Raw genomic sequence first — 26554 nt, forward strand, 5'->3', positions numbered from 1 at the left:
GGAGGCCAAGGTGGGAGGATCACAAGGTCAGGAGTTCGAGATCAGCCTGGCCAATATGGTGAAACCCCATACCTACTAAAACTACAAAAATTAGCCGGGCATGGTGGTGCATGCCTGTAGTCCCAACTACTCAGCAGGCTGGGGCAGAAGAATCGCTTCAACCTGGGAGATGGAGGTTGCAGTGAGCTGAGATTGTGCCACTGCACTCCAGCCTGGACGACAGAGCGAGACTCCGTCTCAAAACAAAAAACAAACAAACAAACAAAAAAAGATCACAAAATTGTTTGAATTCTGCCACAATTAAGAAAAACATGACTATTAAAATCCTACATTAAGTTCTTAGTGATCACATTATAGAATGTGGCCATGCAGTCTACTAAGTTCTATGTATTAAGTTGTTTGTTGCTTATTAGATAACCAAATTAATATTAGATCTTTATTTACATTTATAAGACAGTGAGAAGAACCCATGAGGTGACTGCACATGTCCAGACACTTTCATATCATTTCCTCAAATATCCCATGAAGTTAGCAACATTATCTCTATTTTGTATAAGAAAAAATAAAAACACATTAAATCAAGTCTAAAACAAAACTTTTCTGACTCTCTAGTTACCGTATCTTCAAGCTAGTCACCTTCACATTCCTGGAAGACTCTGTATTGCAGCTTTCAGCTAACAAAAATAGTAGTCACATGGTAGTTTTTAAAACAGACATTTTTCATTATTGATTCATCTCTCAGAAAAGCCAGTTCAGGTAGTATGTACAGTTAAACCCCTAGGACTTCTTACTGAATTAGTCTTCAAATTCAACATTTCATCCTTCCCTTGATGGATATAAAAAGACATTAATGCATTTTTAAAATTTAAAAATTGTTTAAAGCAGACAACATATATCTGAGTATATGAATTATTTTGTCTCTACTTACAATTAGAAATGCCATAAACATCTACAAAACTATTTGATATCAAATAAACAAAGAACCTAGCCAAGCAAACATCTGATGATTTGAAATTCCTCGTACATACTTATGCTGTAAGTCTGGTTGCTCCGAGTGGCATGAATGCTGCTCTAATCTGCTCCAACATCTAAACATGACATTCTAACAACCAATCTGAAAAACTACCTTTAGTGGTTGATTCTGTCTGCTTATTCCTTCCTCTACAACCTAGAGAATATGTTTTATTGTTCATAATATTCTTTCCTCAAAGATGTGTAATTTGTAATAATTTAAAATATAAATTTAGACAGATTTACTTGACGATTTGGTGCATGTTCTAAATGGCACTTTGAATTTCATGAGAGCCTTAGTCAAGTCATTTTCCAGAGAGTTATCTTTAATGTCTATGCTAAATAAATAACATTTACACACAGGACAAAATAATCATAGGTTTTTATCCAAGTAAAAAAGGTAAAGAGGTGCATCTACTATTTCAAATTCCAAAATCGAGCATCTAGATATAAGAAATCACCTTGGTTAATTTTTTTCAAGATTATCCCTCTTTAAATAATTGCCAGATCTATATTGGACAAAACAGACACAAATGTGTTTGTGCAAATTATCTTTAAAAACATAGTATGGCTTAAAAGTTATCAATTATTTCCACATCATAATATATGAACATATTTTAGTCATTATTCCGCCTTAACCATTGTTCTTAGTTCGAGTGAACACATGGTACACCTACCGGCACTATAAATGAAATTACTCTGCCCCAAATAAAAATAGGGTATTAGGATGCTATTGAAGGAAATTAATTTCTAGGAATTTTGGCAAGGACAATAAACATTAATATAATTCCAGACATAAGATTTGCAGAGTTTATCTCTACCCTTTACATGCTAGAAATTTATTTATTTTAGAAACCTTATCTGACTTGGAGGAAATAGGCACAACTTGCCCCATTCTTCCTATCACACAAAAATATTATGTCATTTTCGAAAATTAACTTCTCATAAATCCAGTCAACAATTTATTTAGAAAGGTAAAGTCTAGCTGGGCGTGGTGGCTCACGCCTGTAATCCCAGCACTCTGGGAGGCTGAGGCGGGCAGATCACAAGGTCAGGAGATCGAGACCATCCTGGCTAACATGGTGAAACCCCGTCTCTACTAAAAATACAAAAATTAGCTGGGCGTGGTGGTGGGCACCTGTAGTCCCAGCTACTGGGGAGGCTGAGGCAGGAAAATGGCATGAACCCAGGAAGCGGAGCTTGCAGTGAGCAGAGATCGTGCCACTGCACTCCAGCCTGGACGACAGTCAGAAAGGTAAAGTCTAACCTCTGCTTTAAGAGATCACAATAAAATTAAAGTTTAAAAATTGCCATCATTAAGAAAAAGAAGTAATTTGTACAAATAAAAATCCAAGTTGCTTGTGCAGTGAAATAAAAATGTTTCAGAGCAAATCTATTGCTTAACAATCATCCTGAGCTACGAACTAACATGTAGATTATCCTGCAAGTCATACCAATTGCTCACTTTATTTACATTAATGACAAGTATAACATTTATCAATTACAAATCTACAGGTTTACTTGTTGGTAGTAATTGAGTTTTTCCGATAGGATGTTTTGGAGAACCTTTGTACCAGGCCCTTTCTCTTTCTGATGGTCTCCTAAGGACCCTGTTATTTATCCCAGAAGAAATGCCCATATTGTTGTTTACAACTGGTTTTACTATATCATGATTAGTCAGATCATCCAAAGGAACCTTAACTTGGCCATCAGATAACATCTTCTGTTTACAAACTGTAGTAGACCTAAGAGAAGCATTCACTGAATCTGGGTGCTTCCTCATCTTTAAGAAAGATTTCGAAGGTAACTCCATGCTTGACTTTGAAATTGCAGCAATATTTGACTCTTCACATGACATGGGCTTCTGTTCTTTAGGACCTGATTTGATACATGAAACAGAGGAATCTTTTGATGCACTTTCTATACAAGAGGAAAGAGCACCGTCACAGCTCACTGATTTGACCAGAGGAGAAGCTGTATCACCAAGACTTGCCAACTTACGGCCTGTAGGTTGTCTGCTATACTCCAACAAAGAATTAATTCTTCTGACGGACTGACGAACAGGAGTACGCTGAAACTTAAGAGGTGACTTGACTTTTGTTCTATTTGGTTCATTTAGAGAAAGCTTGTTAAACCACTGTATGTGATCAGAAACCTTTCTATGTTCTGTCATTTGTAAACTTTCAGAAACTGTTTTCTCACATGTTTCCAATGACTGCTGTTTAGTGATTCTCATAGGCCTAGGTTTTGACAAGTTTGTTATAACACATGTACTCTGCTGTGAGAAAGAGGATCTAGCCTCGTCCTTGCTATGTGCTGCACACTTCGGTAAGTTACCTTCAATCATATTCTCATTCTCCTTTAATTTATTATTTAGTTTAATCTTTGGGGACTGCTGTTTCTTTATTTGTTCATCACTGGAGAATTCTTGCTTGCTTAAATAATCTTTTGGCATATTTGAATGAATGTCTTTTTCATGTTCCATCTTCATCTGAGTTGAATAACATTTTATAGTTGCTTCTCTATTAAATGTTTGAGTTTGAAGGGGTGAAAAGTCCCTCTCTGAAAAACATTTTTCACCTTTACCAGTGTGGTGTTCATATTTCTCCTTTGATTCTACTACAGTCAAATCATTAGTTTCAAATAGATTTTCCTCTGGGCTATCTTCTAAATAAGATGATTCAGTTAATTTTACTTTCCCCACATTAGTTACTGATGACTGCCTCTGATTCATCAATGAGTGAAGATTACTTCCAGATTCAGAAAATGCTTTTTGAACTTTCACCAAAGTCTCTTTGGTCACGTTATTTTCATCCCCACTAAGAGGGCTACTTGTTATGTTGCTATTATGCTTATTGTTTAAATTGGAAGGGGTGAGTTCACATGAAGTAGCAGGTGACTTTTCTACCATAATATCAGGCTCCAAAGAGTTTTCTACCTCAAGATTTTCCACCATTGAAGGAGCTTCATTTGCATCTACTTCTTGAAAACTTGAATTATTAGGTCCTGTCCAAGACATCCGGTAATTTGTTCCAACTAGTCGCTCTGGAGTTAGTAAGTTTTCCTCAGACTTACTGATCTTTTCTGAACCTAAAATAAAGCAGTTCAGTGCTTAATCCTTTGTATTTAACCTTGTTTTTAAATAATATCCAAGCACATGGCAAATAAGTTACTAAGCATTTAATTCTAATAAAGTATTTGTGTTACAAGAAATAATTTTTAACATAAGAATGTCAAACATTTTCATATTTACATGTATAAGCATTTCCCAATTGTTGATAGAAAAAAACATTGCCGGCCGGGCGCGGTGGCTCATACTTGTAATCCCAGCACTTTGGGAGGCCGAGGCGGGCGGATCACGAGGTCAGGAGATCGAGACCACGGTGAAACCCCATCTCTACTAAAAATACAAAAAATTAGCCGGGCGTGGTAGTGGGCGCCTGTAGTCCCAGCTACTCGGAGAGGCTGAGGCAGGAGAATGGCATGAACCCGGGAGGTGGAGCTTGCAGTGAGCCGAGATTGCGCCACTGCACTCCAGCCTGGGCGACAGAGCGAGACTCCGTCTCAAAAAAAAAAAAAAATACATTGCCAATTCTAATATTTTCACTATTCAAACATGAACTTTTAATCTCTAGAACAGTAAATTAATTAATGTTTTACCATTAAAAAAGCAACTAAAGCAGGATTTTTAGGTAAAACTCTAACAGTAGTATGTAAATGTACCTTTCTTTGGTAACTTTTCATTAACATCTGGGCTAAAAAGCAAACCTGTTTTTACAGATTCAATTCGATTTTTTAAACTTTGTTGATTTGCAAGTCGCCGACCAACACTTTCATATCTATTGACACCAGAACATCCATTCTGTACAGAAAAAAAAAAGTTTTAGTTAAGAAATAAGCCTAGTTAATTCAAAATATAAAGACAGAATAATTTTTTTGTAGTTATCAAAATCTTCAGCTGATTTAAAAAGGGATATATAATTGAGAAACAATTCTTAACAATGACAAATATTCTTGCCTGCTAATGAAAACTGTAGTCATTTGATTTTGCTATTAGTTGATATTTTATGATCTATTTTTAAAACAGTCTCACCTATTAATTAAAATAATTTTTGTATGTGTTCTGACTCTGTGCTAGGGCCTGTTCACAAATAGTTGGGGCAGTGGGGTACCTAGACCAAAATCTTATCCTTATGTAATTTACATTCTATTTAGATGGGGAAATTTAGACTTAAATAAGATAAACAGTAAATTATATTGCATAAATACAATACACAAGGTGAAAAGTGCTATGGAGAAAAGTAAAACAGGGTAAAAAGGATATGGAGTGGTGAAGAATGGAGGTTTAGTTTAAAACAGGGTGATGAGAAGATAATTTGTGAGTAAAACAAAACAAAGGCGAGAGCCATGAAGATTTAAGAGGGAAGAACACTACAGAAAGAGCAGAATGCCAGTGCAGTCTCTGAGACTGGAGCAGAGTGAGCAAGGGGGACCGGAGGAGAGCTCAGAAATGCAGCCTGAGAACAGATCACGTGAGGCCTTGCAGGTCAACATGAGAACTCTGGCTTTTATTCAGAGTGAAATGAGGAGTCACTGAAGAGTTCTGAGCAGAAAACTACATAACCTAACAGATTTTAAAAGAGCAATTTCAACTACAGAACTGCGGCAAGGGTAGGAGAAGGAAGAACTATTAATAGGAGTTTACTAGAGTAATCCAGCCAAGAGATGACAGAACTTAGAGAAAATGGGAAAAGTAGTAATAGTGAGAACTGGTCAGTTTGGAGATACTCTAAACGCAGAAGTTAGACAAGATTCTCTAATGGATTAGACATGGTGTATCAGAGAAAGTGAGGAATCAAGGATGTGACCATGGTTTTTGGCTTAAGTGACTGGAAGAATGATTTGCCACAACTGAGATAGGGAAAACCACAGGTAAAAGTGTTGTTTGGTGCAGGGGATAGTGGCAGCAAAGATGCATCTGCTTGGGGCAGGTTACATTTGAAATGCCTATTGGATTAGATATCCAAGTAGGACAGTCAAAAAAGCAGATGTTAAGAAACAGCCAAGTCGTTCAGAAGAGGATTTGGGACTGGAGAACATAAACTTGGAAGTTGTAAGTAAATACAGGTGGGGCATTCCAAATCTGAAAGGCCAAAATTCTGGATGCCCCAAAAATCCAAAGCTTTTAAGTAGTTGACATGATGCTCAAAGAAAATGCTCACTGGAGCACTCCAGATTTTCAGATTAGGGATGTTGAACTGGTAAAAATAATGTAAATGTTCCAAAATCCCCCCCAAAAATGGGGAATCTGAAATACTTCTGGTCTCAAGCATTCTGGATAAGTGCTACTCAACCTGTATATAACGTTTAAAACTGATGATCACCTTGAGTGAGTGGGGAGAAAAAAGAGCAGTCCAAGGACTAAGCTTTGGGTACTCCAATGCAAGGAAATTTGGTATTAACTCAAGTATAAGAGTTTTATATAAAAAGAACAGAATGAGACAGTCACTGGAGGGAAGGCAGGGCTATGAGTGTTTTTTAGTATCAAGTTTATAGCGTTATGCTAATATAAAGATCAATAAAATGGTAAGAAACTTACTACATCTCTGCCATTTTTCCCTAGATTGAATTTCAAACGAAGAGATCTTCGAACCTTTTCTTTATGGCTGATTTTAGGAGAAAAGCAGCCTGCTTTTCCTGATTCCACTCTAGAAGAAGTGGAATTAAAAATGTCAGTTTATAGTATGAACACCAGAGAAATACTTGAAATATGAAATTTGAAATAAAGTCCATAGCAAATCATATTGATAATAATTGGGTGGCTTAATAATTCTTTAAAAACAGTTCAACTTTAAGATACCACATATGAACACATTGCATTTGCATATAAAAATCTGTTAATCTTAAAAGTTATTTAGTCAGTTATAAATCAGAATTGTTAGAATAGGCTAGCTTTTTAACCTAACAGGAATTTTTTTGTTTGTTTTTTATTTTTTGAGACAGGGTCTCACTCTGTGGCCCAGGCTGGAGTATAATGGCATAATCACAGCTCACTGTAGCCTTGACATCCCTGGGCTCAGATGATCCTCTCACCTCAGCCTTCCAGGTAGTTGGGACTACAGGCGTGTGGCACCATGCCTGGCTAATTTTTGTACTTTTTAGTAGAGATGAGGTTTTGCCACATTGCCCAGGCTGGTCTTGAACTCCTGAGCTCAAGTGTTCCACCCACCTCAGCCTCCCAAAGTGCTAGGATTACAGGCACAAGCCACCGTGCCCAGCCTCTAACAGGAAATTTTAAAATTACACCATCAACATAAAATAGGATTTTAAGCAAGCAAAGTGGACTCAAATTAGTAATTTTTCTCTGATGGGTATTGAAAAGGCAATTGATTAATAAGACTATAAAGGCAGAAGGGATTTTAAAAAATTATGACTCAAATATGATGCTTGACAGAAAGACAAAACATTATTAATTATGTGTACACCAAATATTTATCCGATGAAAACAAAATGTCCTGGATAAAGTACCTGCAAACTTTTTTGCCTGCAATTCTTTTACTTCGCCTTGGCACACCTGCAGTGATCAAATGGTTTCCACCAATGGGTACAGGAGAGAGTGAACTCTGAGATGACCCTTCTGAGCTTGTATCGATGTGAACTACAAAAATAACCACATGTAATATACCACGCATACCTATTTTCCTTTCAAAGTATAAAATAGTTATAGCAGCAATTAGATTCAAAGCCTTAATTTCTATCCCAAGCAACAACCGAAATCACTTAATTTCGGGTTAGAAACTTCAGGTGTCAAGTAACCCAACTCAGCTAAGAAAAAGCACTCATTTCTTACTTTTCACTTGCTTAAAGGTCAGACTAAGCATTACTTTCATATTAGAGCTTTTCTTTATACTCTTTTAATAATACAAGGCAGGAGTAGGTACCATTGCAGACTGGAAAAAGAACAAGATTTGGAGACAGGCTTGAGTTTGCTCCATCACTTACTAAATGGCTTTAGGCTCTGAAAACAGACTTCTATGATGAATATTACTGTTAGTATTTAGTCAGTATCTAGTACATAATACTAATTAATGGTATTATAAAAAATAAGCTATTGGCAAACAAGTTGGAATCTGAGTATTTGAGATATACCTGCTGGCCAACTGCTACCCACCTGACTCCGGAATGTAATTTGTTCAATATTTTTGGCAAGTAAACAAAAACTAATTATTCTATAATACATGCCTAATCACTTGGCTGCTGCTGTGTTCCATGCAAATAATTATTGGTACAACAGAAGTTCAATTATTTAACACCATTTATATTATGAAATCAATTACAGTAAACAATTATGAAAGAAGTAAAATAGTTATGAACAAAGGCTCCATATACACTTATGTTTGAATCACACCCAGAACACAGTCAACAAACATGAACCCTCTCAATTCATCTGAGTTATTAATAAAGAATTCACAAAGTTTCCCAGAGACATTCACGTTTTTTCAATTTTGAAAACGGAAAAAATACAACCACCATAGAAACTTCTGGGTGCATTTAGCTAAAGAAAATTTTGGAAGCCAGTATTATACACCTAAAGTGACATAAGTAGCTTTATTCTAGGACTGCAGTCTAGTCACTTTAAAAACGTATCCGGCCAGGCATCATGGCTCACGTCTGTAATCCTAGTATTTTGGGAGGCTGAGGTGGGCGGATTGCTTGAGGCCAGGAGTTCAAACCAGCCTGGCCAACATGGTGAAATCCCATCTCTACTAAAAATACAAAAATTAGCTGGGTGTGGTGGTGCATGCCTGTAATCCCAACTACTCAGGAGGCTGAGGCACAAGAATCACTTGAACATCGGAGGTGGATGTTGTAGTGAGCCAAGATCATGCCACTGTACTCCAGCCTGGGAGACAGAGCGAGACTCCGTCTCAAAAAATAAAAATAAAAAATGCGTCAACGGTCGCAGGAGGCACAGTCAGAATATATGGAACAATGCAAATTTATCACATACATAAGAAAATTATGGCCAGGCATGGTGGCTCACACCTGTAATCCCAGCACTTTGGAAGACCAAGGCAGGTTGATCAGCTGATGTTGGGAGTTCAAGACCAGCCTGGCCAACGTGGTGAAACCCCGTCTCTACTAAAAATACAAAAGAAAATTAGCCAGGTGTGGTGGTGGCCATCTATAATCCCAGCTACTTGGGAGGCTGAGGCAGGAAAATTGCTTGAACCTGAGAGGTGGTGGCTGCAGTGAGCCGAGATCGTGCCATTGCACTCTAGCCTGGGCAACAAGAGCAAAACTCTGTCTCAAAAAAAAAAAAAAAAAAGAAAATTAGACTACAGACTAATGTTGCCTTTATATATTTTAAAAGCATCATATTTGTTATAATCTAAACTTAGAAATCAATCTTTTCAATTTTGCAAATGGAATTTGTTGAATTGTGGCTGAAAAAGCAGGGTCAAAGAAAAGTAGTGTAAAAATAATATGATTACTGTTGTTGAACTTTTAAATTTTTTTATAAAGAAAATTCACTGATTAGGCAAGCTCAAACTAAAAATAGCACAAGACTGTTTAACCTCTGTTTTGGGAGCTTGGAGGAGGAGAAGAAGGAATCACTATGTTCATTCCTTGAGGAAAATGTAATGCTAATAAGCAAAGGCAGGTAGAACTACAACTCCCATTTGCCATTTGAAAAAAGTCCTCTAAACTGCAAAGGCTTTTAAATATTCAAAAAAAAACAAAACTGAACTATGTTACTTAAAAAAGTTTAAGTCTCCAACCTGTGAACACTGCAAAAGCTACAGACATAAGCTTCAGAGTTACTATCATCACATTTCAATGAGCCCTAGAGAACCTGTGAAGAAGTGGTTTTTTCTGGAAAACCTCAAGTTGCTATTCTGTTCAACTCTCAATAAAACAAGTAAGAACGCTTTTGGACAACAGAAAAAAGACAGAGGCTTTGGGAAAGAACTCATAACTCAGATAATGAATCAAAAATGAAACTTAACATTGTCTGAAACCAACAAAATAAAAATCTAAAATAATCAGAGATCACTCACATTTTGACTAAATGTAAGATAAATGAGATGGAGGACCCTGGGCTTAGAGTTTCATTTCATTTTTGGTTGATCATAAGGTTAGTATGAGCCAACTTGAATTTTGTATATGCTAAAAGAGCCAATTGAATCTAAGACCCAGACTAATCTCCGGATTAGCATGATCATACTCTATTATTCTCTGAAGGCTCTGGTTGGCCACATTAGAACTTGCAGTTAATATGGAAGAAAATGGCTGGGCTGGTAAGGGATCTGGAAGCCATGGCACAAGGAACAGCGTCAACAAAGTTCTAAAGCTTTTACAAAAAGTACTTGAGTCTAAAACTTTAAAAATACCCTCATTTTCAAACCATAACCTGCAATAGTAACACTCCCACTTGGGAATCAGACATGATCAAACAACTGGCAACCTCAATTCAACAAATGACAGCAATAAAGCCACAGCTATAGACCCAGAAGTAACTACAGCAGGATTCAGGATGTCTAATCGCATAAAACCTAAGCATCAATGCTATCACCAGAAGCCCCAGCTACTACTCTGGGTTATCATAACTTTCAATAGATGTTGTCATAAAACACACACACACACTATATTGAAACAGTGTCTATTTTAAAAGGCAGGGGGTTTTATAAAAATTCATAGGTTGGATAAAACAGAACAAAGCTCTAGTTCCTAAGGGTGGTATTATTAACATGAATTTTAATGTTTACAATCCATTTATATAAATTCTATTTGCTACCTGATACCGGTGTAGAACTGCTGTTGAAGAGATTACTTGGCAACAGCTCAAAGTTAAAATTGTGCTTGATGGACTTCCTTTTCTTACTTGAGAAACCATGAGAAGAATCTACTGGCAATTTACGCTTAGGATTTGGTGTAAGAATCACTGGTGATTCAGATAGCTGGGCTGAAAAAATATCAAAACAAAACCAACTTGTTTCTACTGCAGAGTTGACAACATACAAAAGCTTTATGTAATTTCTTCTTATAAAGCTATTACTTAGAGCTAAACAAAAAATGAGAATATATTTACATCATCAGTTAAGTAGATGTTGTTTAACTAAAACACTGTAATTACTTAAATGAAAATAAGGAAGTCGCAGAGGCAAAACTCTTAAGAGACAGCAGTTACTTAAATCTAAGAGACAGCAGTTACTTAAATCTAATAGACTAAAAGATGCATATGATACACATCAAAGAATATTAATGTAAGGAAGAAATTACAATCAAGGAGTTGAAACAAAAACTAATCTAAATATTATTTTTGCTTTTCATCATAAGTGAGTATTAACCAGTTCATTTCTTCACTCTAGAAAACAGAAGATCATGTTGACTCTTACTGGCTGAATAATTTCAGCCACAAGCAAATTAGGATAAAAAATTGAAATATACAATAACGAACTTCTAGTCCTAAGATAAAAATGAGGTTGAACTATTTTCACACGCTCAATAGCATGTAAATTACAAACAGAAGAGCATGATTAAGAAGATTAAAGACATAAGAGACTAAAAAAATTTTTGCCTACAATTTTGGGTTCATTATAGCCTATGTAATTAGCAATGTCACAACATAGTATATATAGTACAGTATGTCTATTAAAAATAATATTTGATTTGATTAAACTAAATTTGATTTCTAAGTTAGGTAATTATTATTGTAATTGCATTTTATAGAACACTATACAAATTTTAATTTAAATAAATGCATATAATAAATACCTACCAATTCTTTCTTGCTGAGGTGTAATAGAAGGTGTTCTGTTAGATTTAAATTTATTTAGTGCTCCACTAACAAAATCTGAAATGCAAGGCATAAGCAATTATAACTTAACATTTACTTGTCTTTCACCAATAATTCATATTAATATTTGTGGTCTTCTTTCAACATGTAACTTTACATCGGCTTATAAATTTTAAGTTATTTAAGAGGAATTATTTCAAAATAGGAAAAATACTAAAGGATATATTTTTATTCCATTCCCCACTTATACTTCCATATCCCTAAAATAAAAAAGACACAATACAGAAAGAAATGTAATACAAATACATATAATGTACAGTAAGGGTAGGGAAAAAGAAATCATTACATGTTAAGGCAAAAGATGAAGGTCTGAACTGAGGCAAGAACCATGGAAATGGAGGCACAAATAAACGTATTTAAAAGATCAGTAGAGATGGAAGTAAAAACATTATATCAATAAATAATGTAAGCAAATGAATAAAAGTGTCTGGAAAATAAATAACATAGTTTGACTAAAGTTGCTCAAAGACAGGAAATAGTAGACAGGTATGCTAGAGCAATCCTATGAAAGACCTTTAATGCCAAGCTATAAATATCACTATTACCAATTAAAACTTCTGAAGGGTATGTGTGTGAGATACTTGAGTAGAGTTATACATTTAAAATGTAAGCCTTGGCCAGGTGCAGTGGCTCACACCTGTAATCTTAGCATTTTGGGAGGCCAAGGCAAGCAGATTACTTGATGTCAGGAGTTAGAGACCAGCCTGGCCAACATGGTGAAACCCCATTTCTACTAAATAAACAAAAATTAGCCAGGCATGGTAGCATGCACCTGTAATCCCAGCTACTTGGGAGACTGAGGCAAGAGAATCGCTTGAACCCAGGATGTGGAGGTTGCAGTGAACCAAGATAGCATCACTGCACTCCAGCCTGGGTGACAAAGACAGACTCCGTCTCAAAAAAAAAAAAAAAAGTGAGCCTTAATAGCAATATGTAGGGTAGATTCAAGGAGGAGGCATAAAGACCAAGAAGATTCTCTTTTTAATTTTTATTTTTGAGATGGAGTCTCGCTATGTTGCCCAGGCTGGAGTGCAGTGGCCCGATCTCAGCTCACTACACCCTCCACCTCCCAGGTTCACACCATTCTCCTGCCTCAGCCTCCCGAGTAGCTGGGACTACAGGTGCCCACCACCACACCCAGCTAGTTTTTTATATTCTTAGTAGAGATGGGGTTTCACCGTGTTAGCCAGGATGGTCTCGACCTCCTGACCTCATGATCCACCCGCCTTGGCCGCCCAAAGTGCTGGAATTACAGGCGTAAGCCATCGCGCCCAGCCAAGAAGATTCTTACAGTAACAATGCAATAAACACTACAGAGACAGAATCTTACACGACATGAAAACTGTCTGATTATAGATGGTAGAGGAAGATGTAGAACCCATGGTTAAAGCCTGAGTATCTAGGGAATAGTGGTACTGTTAGAAGAAAATGGAATTGACACAGAACCAGGATAAAGAGGATGAAGATGGTCATTTCAAAACGTTAAGCTTAAAGCACCAATGAAAAGCAGATGTGATGAGGTCTGCCTAGCAAGCCATTAGTAAAGCGGAACTGACATTTTCAAGATAACGGTGGTACAGATGTGGTGGCTGTCTATTTAGATGTGAAAACTGAAACTACAGGACTGGGAAAGAGGGCAATAATGATGATCTGCATCTGAGAAATATCTTCATTTGAGATAGAAGTTTTATGGGTTGCATTGTGTTCTCCAAAAAACCTATGTTTAAGTCCTAACCCCCAGTACCTATGAAGATGACCATACTTGGAATTAGTGTCTTTACAGATGTACTCGAGTTAAAATGAGGTCATTTGGGTGGGCCCTAATCCAACGTGCCCTGTAAGAGGGAAGTTCTGACACAGAGCAACACCATGGGATGACATAGGCAGGGATTGGAGTGACGCAGCTGCAAGCCAAGGAATGCTAAGGACTGACAGCCACTACCAGCAGCCAGGAAGAGGCAAGGAAGGATTCTCCCCTGCAGGTCTCAGGCATTCTGCCAACACCTTGATTTCAGACTTCTAGCCTCCAGAACAGTGAGACAAATTTCTGTTGGTTTAAGCCACCTAGTTTGTAGTACTTTGCTACAGTAGCCCTAGGAAAATCATACCTAAGTCATCAGTATTATCCTATCTACAAAGGAGGTAAAGAAGAAACACAAGTATGCAATAACAAACCAGAAGATGAAAAAGGGATTGGGATAGTTAGTAACATTCTGATATTCCAAAGATAAGAAATTTCCTAAAGTAATTGGAAGAATAATGGCCTCTGATTTCTTGATCAAGGAGATTGCAAGTTTTATTACCAACTCCACCATCATAAAACTTTTGGTCTTTCTGATTCTTCCTTGATAATATTTCCTTCATTATTTAGTTCGTACTCCTAACTAACTAATCCATGTCACTAACAAGCTCAAACAATAATCTCATGCCTGGATTACTGACACACATTGCTGACCATTCTCCCTACTTCCAAGTCTTAATTCTTCAAATTAGTAATTTTCTAAAATTTTTTAATCATATAATGCCTTACATCATAAATCTTCAATGATTCACCAACACCCAGGTTAATATTCTAATTCTTTAGCCTGGCATTAAGTTTACCATAATACCATCCTTTATCCTTATGCTGAACACTTTGCTCAAGTCATACTGCTCTATCTACATTAGACATAGGTTACTTCTTCCCTACACAAACCTTTCTTTATAGCATCCTTCTCATCTAGAATAGGATACAAGTATTCTGATCCTCCACCCAATCCCACTAAATTCTATCCATTATTCTAGAAGGTTCAGTTTGGCTCCTCTTTGACAAGTCCCTGATCATTACAACCCAGGGAACTTTTCTCCTTTTAACACATTTTATGTTTGTGCTAAAGATTTAGCACTTAAACATTAGATTTTACTATCGCTTTAACTTTTTACATGCATACATCCTGTCTTTCCAGCTGTGCTTTAAGCATCAAAAAGGCACATACCACAGTTCATGCTTCTTTATGTGAAATGTACTTTCGATTAAAGCAAATCACTGTACCTCCATAAAATGGGACTGCCACTTACCTCCTACACTTTGTCTTCTCTTTCTCTTATATTCACCAGGAGTTTCATATTCACCTTCTTCAAAGCCTTCCAGTGATGGAGTAGCACAGAGACCATCAATACCCAACATGGCTGGTATCTTTTCCAGGATAAAATCTGGTACACGCCCTAAATGAAAATGTTCACAAGTAAGACAATTAGTATCTTTCCTCCACTCTTCCCCAAAAATGTTTAGATAGTAATATACCAATTTCTTTTCTTTTTTTCTTTGCAGGAGGGGCCGGTACTGTAGGGTGGGGGTGAGGTCAGTAATATACCAACTTTCTAACAGTTGCCTTCATAGTTCCTTTGGAAGAAACAGAGATTTTCCTCATTTAAGCAAATTCTGTTAATACTGCAACTACATCTTACCAATATCTGATGCATAATCGATAAGAGTCTGTACTACTGCAGCCTGTAATCGTAGCTTCTTTTCTGTGTTAGAAGACATCTTTTCATGTCCTTCACTTGTCTGAAGAAGATTTGGTGCAAATATTACTGCAAGATTGCTGCTATCCATCTTATTCTCACTGGATCTTAAGTGAATAAAGGCTTTATTAGATGGAGCCAAAGGTGAAAATACAGAAGAGTTAAAATAACATTATGCAGTACATTTTGAAGACCTTTTATTATCAGTCACACACAAGTCAAAATAGTTACCCTTCATCTACATGATTGGCTTGAACACAAGAAAGAACCAGAAATATATAGCCTCTCTATATTTAAATATGTATTCTAAAAACCATGCTAATCTTAGAGTTCATACTTTGCTTTTCCACACAAATTGAACATCTTTATCTGATTTTCAAACCTACACATAAAAAGTTGGAAGTATCAGAAGGCAGCAAGTATGTCTAGAATAAGCAGGCTCACTGAGAGCAGGGAGAGGGAAATTTTGAAAAGCAAAACAGAAATATTTTAAAAACCCAGTAAACAAAGCCTTTCAGTGGACAATGAATCTTATAAACACCAATGAACCATTAAGGCATTCATGATGATGACTTTAAGATAAGGAAATATTAAATCATTTGGTATGCTGTTTCTTAAATTAGACAGAGTATACTCTTTATACTAATGAAATATGTAATTTTTAAAGAAAAATTTCCATTCCAAATGAAATTGAACATACCTACAAGCATAAAACGTTAGCTGAAAAATTCAACTATTATTTGCCAGGAGTTTTAACTACCACTTACCTAAGAGAAACATTCCTGAGAAAGTTAAAGAAGTATCTTAATACATGAACTGTGTGGTCATCCAGAAGACAGGAGAGCAACAGTGTAGCTTTATTCTTTTCCTCTGTGCCTAACTGTTGAGCTTTCAAAAGTGCTTCATGCAAATCAGCCGGGAGAATGGGCTCTGGCAATTCCCTAAAAAACTGCTTAAGAAGTCCCGCAATATCACAAGGAGGTGCAGAAGATAGGCAACCTTCACCATGATCCAGTTTATTCTGAAATAAATATAATAATCTTGAGTATTTTGGCAACTTAAGAGTTTATTGCAAATAAAGTATCTTTTGTTATACTCTAATTAGTTTTCTTTAATAAATTTCTCTGAACTCTTATTTTAATATGTCACTACTTTATTTTTAGTGATTTTTAAATTTATTTTTATTTTTATAGAAATGTGGCACAGACTATGTGGCCTGGGCTGGCTTCAAACTCCCAGGCTCAAGCAATCTTCCTGCCTTAGCCTTCCCAAGTAGCTGGGACTACAAGCATGTGCCACCACACTCAGCTATATCACTCCTTCTACAAGGCTAACAACAATACAACTTAACAAATTTTTTCATTTTACATAATACTTGATAGAGATAAGGACCATGAATTTAAAAGTACCCTATTAAATTTTTAAAGCACGATAGAAATAATATACTATTTCTTTTGGAAAAAAAAATTCTTCTGCCATGAAAAAAATGCAAATTCAATTTCTGTCAACTATTCATATTAATAGTCCTAAATATTTCAGTTTTAAAAACCAAATCAGAAAATGGTTCAAATGAAAAATTACAGTTCAACAATATGCTTACCTTTAGTGCTTTTAGGCGAATAACAGATCCTGATTTCCGAAAAAGCCCTTCGGTATGAATATGTTCTTCTAAAGATGTGCAAGCATTGACAAGAAAGCTGAAAGAGATATTTTTTCAGGTGGCTAGATATACAAATCAAATCCTATTCCTCTGCTAACATACATGAGCAAGCCAAGCACTACATACCTTTCAGAAGCGCTAAAGCCACAAATCTCTGTAGTCTTTGAGATAAAATGTTACTTTTAGTTGTCTACTTGCTTCCCAAATTCTTCTCCAAGGCCCATCTTTTTACTCATAACAACTCCAATGTGCACACTAAATTTTATCTTTCTCAATCCTACTTCATTTCTGCTTCCCTTCAGAGCATAAGACTTGTGTTTTTTTTCTGCCTCTACTTCTTCATATCTCAGTCTCTACTCACCCCTACCCAATCATTCTCAGACCTCATTACTCCAAAGAAATAGCTCTCTTCAAGCTCACTAACAGCCTCTGCCTTGCCAAATCCATGGTCAGTGTGTTGTCCTCGTATTGCTCTATCACCATTTGACACACCCGATCCCTTCCCTGTTCATCTCAAAAATACTTTTTCACTACTCTTGTAGTTTTCCAGCTATCTCCCTGCCTGCTCCTTCTCAAATTCCTTTTCTCACTCCTCTTATGTGAGACCTCTACATGCTAGAACCACCCAGGGCTCCGTCCAAGGCCACCTTCTTTTATCTACTATCTCTCCATGGGTGATCTTCTCATCTCCTACCCAAAAACAGGGCGAGGTTTTTTTTCCTCACCCCAACATTATCCCTCAGAAAAGTAGGATATATCCCAGTCCTTACAAGCCTTTTCATATTAAGGGAAGTGTGCTCAATTTCTTTATTTTGAACAATAATCTCAATGTTGGCTTTAGATACCTAGATATTGAACAGCTGGGACCCACAAATTAGAATGAATATCAGCTACAAACAACTGATACAGTTGTATTGGTGCACAGTGGCTGAATGTCAGCCTTATTTACAGAAGGTAACTGACAAAACAGTCTTTTTAATTAAATAAAAAGTAGGTCATGAAATTACAATGAAGATTTAGTCATTACTCCTGGGAATATGACTTCGCAATTCCAGACGCTGAAAATCTGTTTTTTTTTTCTTTTAGTTTTTATTTTGAGACAGGGTCTCGCTCTGTCACCCAGGCTGGAGTGGTGCGATCACTGCTCACTGCGACCTTTGCCTCCTGGGCGCAAGTGATCCTCCCACCTCAGCCTCCCGACTAGTTGGGACTATAGGCACACATCACTACGCCCAGGTAATTTTTCTATTTTTTGTAGAGACAAGGTTTCACCATATTGCCCAGGCTGGTCTTGAACTCCTGGGCTCAATCAATCCACCACCTGGGCATCCCTAAGTGCTGGGATAACAGGCATGAGCTCCTATGCCCGGCCTGTTAATTATTGGTCTATAGTAGCCCAAATGAACCCTACTTTAGATGGAGGGGAAATGAATTAAGGATAAGTTTCATCATATGCATTTTTAGATTATATTCTTTTTTTTTTTTTGAGATGGAGTCTCGCTCTGTCGCCCAGGCTGGAGTGCAGTGGTACGATCACTGCAAGCTCCGCCTCCTGGGTTCATGCCATTCCCCTGCCTCAGCCTCCCGAGTAGCTGGAACTACAGGCGCATGCTACCACGCTCAGCTAATGTTTTGTATTTTTAGTAGAGACGGGGTTTCACCGTGTTAGGATGGTCTGGATCTCCTGACCTCGTAATCTGCCCGCCTCGGCTTCCCCAAGTGCTGGGATTACACGCGTGAGCCACCGCGCCCGGCTAAATTATATTCTTAAAACATAAACTTTCCTAGTAATTTCTGATGCAGTTAGAATAGGCCAGCACAGTGGCTTATGCCTGTAATCCTAGCACTTTGGGAGGCTGAAGCAGGTAGATCACCTGAGGTCAGGAGTTTGAGACCAGCCTGGCCAACATGGTGAAACCCAATCTCTACTAAAAATACAAAAATTAGCTAAGTGTGGTGGTGGACACCTGTAATCCCAGCTACTCGGGAGGCTGAAGCAGGAGAATCACTTGAACCCAGGAGGTGAAGGTTGCGGTGAGCCGACGTCATGCCATTGCACTCCAGCCTGGGCGACAAGAGCAAAACTCTGTCTCAAAAAAAAAAAAAAAAAGAACAAAAGGTTATTTATAAATAATAAGTGGCATAGAAAAGCTAAGTGATACATAATACATTTTCACAAACATTCTAATATCTTAGCTTAAATATTCTTTTATTCAATATTTGTTTTCAAGAGACAGGGTCTCACTCTGTTGCCAATGCTGGAGTGCAGTGGCAATGATCATAGCTCGCTGCAGCCTCAAACTCCTAGGGTCAAACAATCCTCTGCCTCAGCTTCAGGAGTAGCTGGGATTACAGGTACACACCACCTTGCCCAGCTGATTTTTTGTTTAAAATTTTTTTATAGATGGAATCTTGCTTTGTTGCCCAGACTGGTCTCAGAACCCTGGGCTCAAGCGATCCTCCTGCCTCGGCCCTCAAAGTGCTGGGATTACAGGCATGAGCTACTGTGCCCGGCCAATATTTTTTAAACAAACAAAAAAAAGTCAAAATTATTACCGAATTGGTAATTCAGTATATTACTTAATCTGAGCTGTGGCAAAAGAATTCATATAGAACTGAAAACTGACTTAACAGAACAAAAATTTTTTGTGATTTCTAACATTTACTCATTACTGGACTTTAAAATTCAATCCTGGGAATGAGTACAAATTATAAATTTAAAATATGTGAAAGTTAAAAAAATATTTTTAACATTATGAGAGATGAAATCATTTGCCGGTTTGAAACAAGTATGTTTTAATCAATTATTTCTTTTAAACTCTCTAAAACCAGTTTGAAATGTTTACTCTCTTCTTCTTCATTTCCCTGGCTAGAAGGCTCACTGTAGCCTCCACCTCCTGGGCTCAAGCAATCCTCCCATCCCAGCCCCGAGTAGCTGGGACTACAAGTGTACTCTGCCAAGCTAATTTTTCTATCTTTTGCGACGAGGTCTCACCATGTTGCCCTGGCTGGTCTTAAGCTCCTGGACTCAAGTGATCTGTCCACCTCGGCCTCTCAAAATGCTGGGGTTACAGGCATATGCCACTGCACATGGCCTTTTTCATTTCAAACTCTGCTTACCTTGGAATGTGTCCATATTCTGGTACAGCAGAATGGGGCAGTGCATTAAAAGGTACTCCAAATATTTTACCCTAAAATGACAAATTCAGTTACTCTAACACAAATATTAGGCATAATATCAGTTTTCTTAAACTTAGGCAAATTAAAGACCTCAGGAAATTTAAAAAAATCAGAAATAAATGATAAACTATCAATCAAGACAAAAATAATCATTTCAAGTGCATTCGATAACAAATAATTACTATATTAGACAGTATGCTAAGTGCTGGGAGTACAAAGATGGCCAAGATAATGTCATTCCCCTCAAATAATCTAGTAAACTCAACTTTCCAATCTGATCATAAAGTCAATTTGGTTAGTCAGTAAATTCTTAAAACAGAATTTGGTCCAAAACACTAACATTTACCCCAAAATACTGTAGGTTCCTTTAATGACCTTATAAATACTTACTATATACTTTCTTCTGGTCACCTTATAAATACTTACACAACAGACTAAGTCAATTGACAAGCAAAACAGTAATTCCTGTCATTCATTGAGTCTTCCTAAAATTATATCAGAAGAGGTTATTTTTATACCTAATATATTTTCCACCTTCTATAGAAGAGTGCTTTTCAAACCATGCCCTGAAGTAAGCAAGACAGGAGTGTGCAAATATTTAAGTCAAACTTCATTTAACTAGCTGGAAACCCATTTTTAAAACCTCACTTTCAAATTTTAATACATTGAAGATCCCAAGAGTAAAGCTGGGTGTTGGTTAACTTGAATGTTTTTGCACACTGAAGAATAAAGGATTTGCCACTATCTTTGCGCATGCATTCGAACCTCTTAAAAATGTGTGGCTTTCCACAGCACTGAAAGGTAAATTCAAGCCTGTACATGTCTGGTTATTCACACTTAAGTGGGTATGCATAATCTCACATGTTAATTTAGTTTACATGCATCTGCTCTGTGAATGCTGAAGTATTTTTTTTCGATGTCACAAGTTATCAACCAAGAAGTATTTATGTTTTATGAGCATTATATTTAACTTTATATTTACAATAAAAATCACTCAGCATTGTTAATGATGCAACACAGTAACAAAATTTTACTAATTCTCTTTCAAGCACCTGGCTCCAATTAATTCACAAATATTGTAAGCTGAAAAGACAGTATAGTATAGTAAGTACTTAAGAGAGTAGACTCCTAAAGGCAAAAATGCCAGGTGTTTTTTTTTTTTTTTTTTTTGAGACGGAGTCTCGCTCTGTGGCCCAGGCTGGAGTGCAGTGGCGCGATCTCGGCTCGGCTCACTGCAAGCTCCGCCTCCCGGGTTCACCCATTCTCCTGCCTCAGCCTCCCGAGTAGCTGGGACTACAGGCACCCGGCTAATTTTTTTTGTATTTTTAGTAGAGACAGGGCAGGGGGTGGGGGCGGTTTCACCGTGTTAGCTAGGATGGTCTCAATCTCCTGACCTCGTGATCCACCCACCTCGGCCTCCCAAAATGCTGGGATTACAGGCGTGAGCCACCACACCCACAAAAATGCCAGGTTTTAAATCTTGACTCTTGTACTTAACAGCTGAGTGACCTGGATCAAATTAACATTCTGTTCCTCAGTATCCTCACACAGATCCTAAGTCATAGAGGTGTAGGAAGAATTAAATAAATTAAAACATACAAAACACTTGTATCAGTGTCTGACATAGAGTAAGCATTCAAAAAATATTTGTTAATGTTATGATCATCATTTTAAGCTGAACTATTTAAAAAATGTTAGTATGGGCAATCCCTTTATTGGGTAAATCAGAATTTTCTTGATACTGTGCAACCAAACCAAATGTAAAAATAAACCAGATACTTAAGCTGGTAAGTCTACTTCTGTTATATATAATTAGAATTCAACGTGTTTTTTTCCTTAAGTCTTATTATTTAGAATAACTGGCTTCACAAGTAACCACTATAATTTAATCTCATAAAATGTTTTTAAAATTTAAAACTACAGTTAGCTAACAAATACCAGTGGGCTAAAGAAACTGTTTTCAAACAAACTATCCCATTAGATCTCATAACACAATGATCTTGTATATTTCTTCACTAGAATATTCTTATAAGTGTTTCTAGCTGAATTTATATGGCATGATTACCAATTAGGAGGCAGACCACTGATATGACAACTATCATTAGATGAAGAAGTGGCATGTGACACGCACTGTGCTAGGCCTACATAAAGAGCTTCACTTTTTAAAAATCCCTAAACAATCCAAGGAGAAATACGTTCCCACTTTATAAATATAAAACTGAAGCTTAGGGAAATCAAACAAGCAGCCCAAGTTTACAGATGTAGTAGGGGTGGAACAGGACTCAAACCCAGGTCTATCTGACTCTGAAAGCAGGCATCAGTTTTTCTTGTTAAGGGGTGAAAAGGCCGGGTGCGGTGGCTCACGCCTGTAATCCCAGCACTTTGGGAGGCCGAAGCGGGCGGATCACGAGGTCAGGAGATAGAGACCATCCTGGCTAACACAGTGAAACCCCGTATCTACTAAAAAATACAAAAAATTAGCCGGGCGTGGTGGCGGGCGCCTGTAGTCCCAGCTACTCCGGAAGCTGAGGCAGGAGAATGGCGTGAAACCGGGAGGCGGAGCTTGCAGTGAGCCAAGATCGCGCCACTGCACTCCAGCCTGGGCGACAGAGGGAGACTCCATCTCAAAAAAATAAAAATAAAAATAAAGAAAAGGGGTGAAAAAAAAGTCCATATACAAACTCTTCCATATACTTACAAAATCAGCTACATTTGAGATCTTGGAAAGCCAGTTTTACAATTAGAAGAAATCACTGCAGCTTTTTAAATATAAGTACATGTATTGCCATTAATTTGCTATCAACAAAAATAACTTCTCTAAAGTTTATCAGCGATTAAGAGGTACACATATTACTTTTGTTAGTGGTTTTCTTCTCCAGCACTTTTTTTTAGAAACCATAAACTATTAAAAGCAATGTATATTAATTTTATTAGCTTGTCTCCAAGTACTAGGAAGTACCATATAAATTAGGCACATACACTTAAAATGAAATGCTTTACATTCGGCTTATTTTTCACAATGGAATTCTTGATAATGTGGCAGAGCTATTAAAATCTCATTCAAAATCCCTTTATCTCAACCACCAAAACATCAACGACTTCTCAGTTATTCCACTCTGGCTTCTCAATTTACTCATATAAAAAAAATTTGCTGTCTCAAAAGTATGACATGGCCAAGCAGCAAATTTGTTTCCTAAATTAGTGAATATGCAGTTATCATTTGAAGCCTATTTCTAATGTTCTGTCATACTTCATCTACGGATTCATGTAGGAAATGCACTGGTCTCCCTTGTCCCTCTACAACCTTACTCTAAAACAAGGGTGGAGGGGTAGAGTTTTTGTCCCTCCCAACGTACTACCTGTTCCAAATACAGTAAGCTGGCAATATCTGGAGACATTTTTAACTGTCACAACTGAGAGATGCTACCAGCATCTAGTGGGTAAAAGACAGACATCCCGCTAAACATCCCACAATTCACAGAACAGCATTTCGTCTTCCCCTAACAAAAATTATCTAATCCAAAATGTCAATAGTGCTGAAGTTGGAAAATCCTGCAACTTTCTCTCAATGATCAAAAATCCTTGGGAAAAAACAAACAAACAAGAATGTCACTTTTTAAATATCAGCAATCGACCATCTGAACTGAATTACACACCTAACCATTCTTTTTGATACACAGTGAACATTTTATTTTAGCACGATCTGGTAATAAGTGATGATAAAGGGTGTGCCCTTTCTTTTAAATCTAAATCCCTTTTCACAGAACTTACCCCTGTTTCCGTGGCTGCTGTTTCATGTCTCCTGCGATCGCACTGCCCACGGACACCCTTCACCTTAATACCATAGAAGGCCCGCAGATGCTGCAACAGGGCCAACCTCACCAGCCTCTGATCCCACATTCCGGACACGTCGATAACTCTCTGAGGCAGGATGCAGGTCCTGACACTCGTTCGCCACCAACTCTTCCAATTTCCAAACGCTCTCAAATTTGAACTCCGCTCGGCTGCCTTCCGGCCCCGTCTGGCACTCCTGCGGCCCCGACCCCCGGCCACTTCCACGGCTTTTCCTTGATCCTCACTCACATCCACTTACACAGACCCTCTTCTCTTAGCCCTTTGATCCAGCCACACCTCACTCTTCCTTCACTTACACCGACCTTCTTTCTGGTCACCCAATCCTTTCAGCTACTCACATAGACTTCTCTTCTTTCTGATTCTTTCTGTTTCTCGCCTATTGCCAGATTCTCTCCACTTCCGGCTACTTCCAACGATCCCCCTTCCCCCAAACCTTACTGTCCCCGTCTGGTTAGCTCTGAAATGTGAAGAGGACCCTTCTCGCTCCTCCAACCCCAGCAGGCTCAATTGGGCGCTCGCCCCCGCCCTAGCCTGGCCGCCGGACCAGCCGGCTGCTCAGGCAACTCTTCCAGTCCCGGTGCCCGCCCGGGCTGGTCGCCGCCGTCACCCCGTCTCACAGGTTGCTCGTTCCCTCCCCCATCAGCCTGCCTCTACCTCCCGGCCTGCACATCCCGGTGCGCTCACTGAAGCCAAGCCGTTAGCCTCATGCTTCCGCCCCCAGCTCCTCTGCAGACACCCGGAGCCACTTCGGCCGTCACACCGGCAGTTTCAGCCCAGGCTCAAATGGCAGCGCCAAACAGCGCTCCACATCTGATTGGTCCACTCCTCTTTTCAAAATCAGGACCCCCGGAGGGTGGCCGAAAGCTGCCTGTCTAGGTAGGTGCGGGCGAAGGGGTGTAACGGACAAACCCAGCAAACATGAAAAGCAGGATGAGTTTCACTTGTTCCTTCAAGGCCAGTTTTTTGGGCGGGGGAATACTGTTTAAAGGCTATTTAAATACACCAGACCTGCGCCTCAGACCATTCATAGTATTTGAGGAAATGTAAAAGACACCTTATTCCCGTTTTTTTCCGAGCTCCGCTGTCGCTGAAGGCCCTCTTACGAAGAAGCCATTCTACGGAAGCCCAGATGAGACAACTTGAGACAAGATTCAGAAACGCTGATTTTAGTAACCTTAACCCATGGGATGTAAGAAACATCCCAAGGCGGGATTTAGAGCGAGAGATTTGGACTCGATTTAAATACAGACAATATAGTATGCATTTACTAACACCACATGTCACCCCCACGAAACTTGGTAAGGGCAGCAACAGAACTTTATCTGCCATATGCACTCCTGTATTCCCATTACCAAATAGTGCCAGGGACTAAATGAATATTTGCCCAATGAATGAGTTTTAAGTAGGAAACGTTTGCATAGAATCATTTTGTTTCTTTTGGAGTTCAAGTCTTCGGGTATTTTACCCTTCCCAATCCAAAGAAAAGTCTCTGAGTGAAGAGATGGGAACAAAATGTAAGTTAAATATGTTGCTTTAACAACTGTTTATTGAACTCCTGCTATATACTATAGAATGATGAGCAAAACCAGGCACAATTTCGGCCCTGGAAGAGGAAAGGCAGGCGTATATTTATCAAGTAAGTACATTAATGGGGGCACTTATCAGTTGAGAGAAGTGCACTGAGGAAAGGAATATGATTCTACGATAGCGTATAATAAAAGATCCTTGACCGGGGAGGGGAAACGTACCAGTGATTAACTGATCTGAAGAATCAGTATAAATTGACTTGGTAGAAAGTATACGTGGATGGCTGAGTGGGACCATCATTCAGGAAGCAAATGCCTGCAGAAAAAAACATCAATTTTAACAAGAAACGGTGTATCAGAGATGAAACTGAACCTATTCCTTGTCTTTTCTTCTTGCTTCAGACGTAACTTTAAAAAATTGCTTAAGCTGTCTTTAGCCACATCTCTTCCCCAAACGTTAGCCGTCTCAAATTTCCTTTTCTTAAAGACCCATGACAATCTTGAGTGTTGTGTCTTTTTCTACGTCGTAATCCTTTTTTAAAGCTGAGCTCTTTTTGTTTATTGTCTCTTTTCTCTTAAGATGAAAATATTGGTTCTTTTTTCCTACACACAAGGAGGCAATGTAAATATTGGTTCTTTTCATTGCCTTAATTATTAATATTAACAAATATTAACATAATGGTTACTTGCTTCATCTACCTATATTCACAGGTATATAAAAACAATAACAATAATAGCAATAACAGGATAAAGAATAAAAATATCAATGGTGATATTGCTAACATTAGACAGATAAATGAAGTTTAACTTTGCATGTACTTCCTTTTTTCTAAAATTGTATCCAACTAGGGATGTACAGTCAAGATACTGTGTTTTAAATGAACTGGACATAATTATTCTTTTTGGTTATATATGGATGTACCGTAGTTTATTTAGGCAGGCCCCTACTAGTGGATA

General features: G+C 38.0%; 1 protein-coding gene across 4 annotated transcripts; it reads right to left on the reverse strand.

The window, feature by feature from the left end:
• Positions 1 to 422: 422 nt before the first annotated feature.
• On the reverse strand, positions 423 to 25182 carry ARHGAP11A (Rho GTPase activating protein 11A). 4 transcript variants are annotated; one of them, XM_012507420.2, is made up of 13 exons: positions 24726 to 24822; positions 24410 to 24528; positions 20157 to 20227; positions 16977 to 17073; positions 16144 to 16397; positions 15320 to 15483; positions 14930 to 15076; positions 11795 to 11869; positions 10811 to 10978; positions 7540 to 7669; positions 6611 to 6719; positions 4735 to 4873; positions 423 to 4101 (listed from the first exon to the last, which is right to left on the reverse strand). In XM_012507420.2, exons 6-13 carry the CDS (start codon positions 15465 to 15467, stop codon positions 2513 to 2515), a joined length of 2505 nt encoding a protein of 834 aa, XP_012362874.1. In that variant the 5' UTR covers positions 15468 to 15483; positions 16144 to 16397; positions 16977 to 17073; positions 20157 to 20227; positions 24410 to 24528; positions 24726 to 24822; the 3' UTR covers positions 423 to 2512. The 4 variants fall into 4 exon arrangements, with proteins under 4 accessions (XP_012362874.1, XP_004088327.1, XP_030670226.1 ...); XM_004088279.3 differs by lacking the exons at positions 24410 to 24528; positions 24726 to 24822 and adding an exon at positions 25080 to 25182 and having other exon boundaries at positions 427 to 4101; XM_030814366.1 differs by having other exon boundaries at positions 2460 to 4101; positions 23988 to 24841.
• Between the last annotated feature and the right edge of the window lie 1372 nt (positions 25183 to 26554).

Source organism: Nomascus leucogenys, chromosome 6, assembly GCF_006542625.1.
Source record: "Nomascus leucogenys isolate Asia chromosome 6, Asia_NLE_v1, whole genome shotgun sequence".
Classification (NCBI taxonomy): domain Eukaryota; kingdom Metazoa; phylum Chordata; class Mammalia; order Primates; family Hylobatidae; genus Nomascus; species Nomascus leucogenys.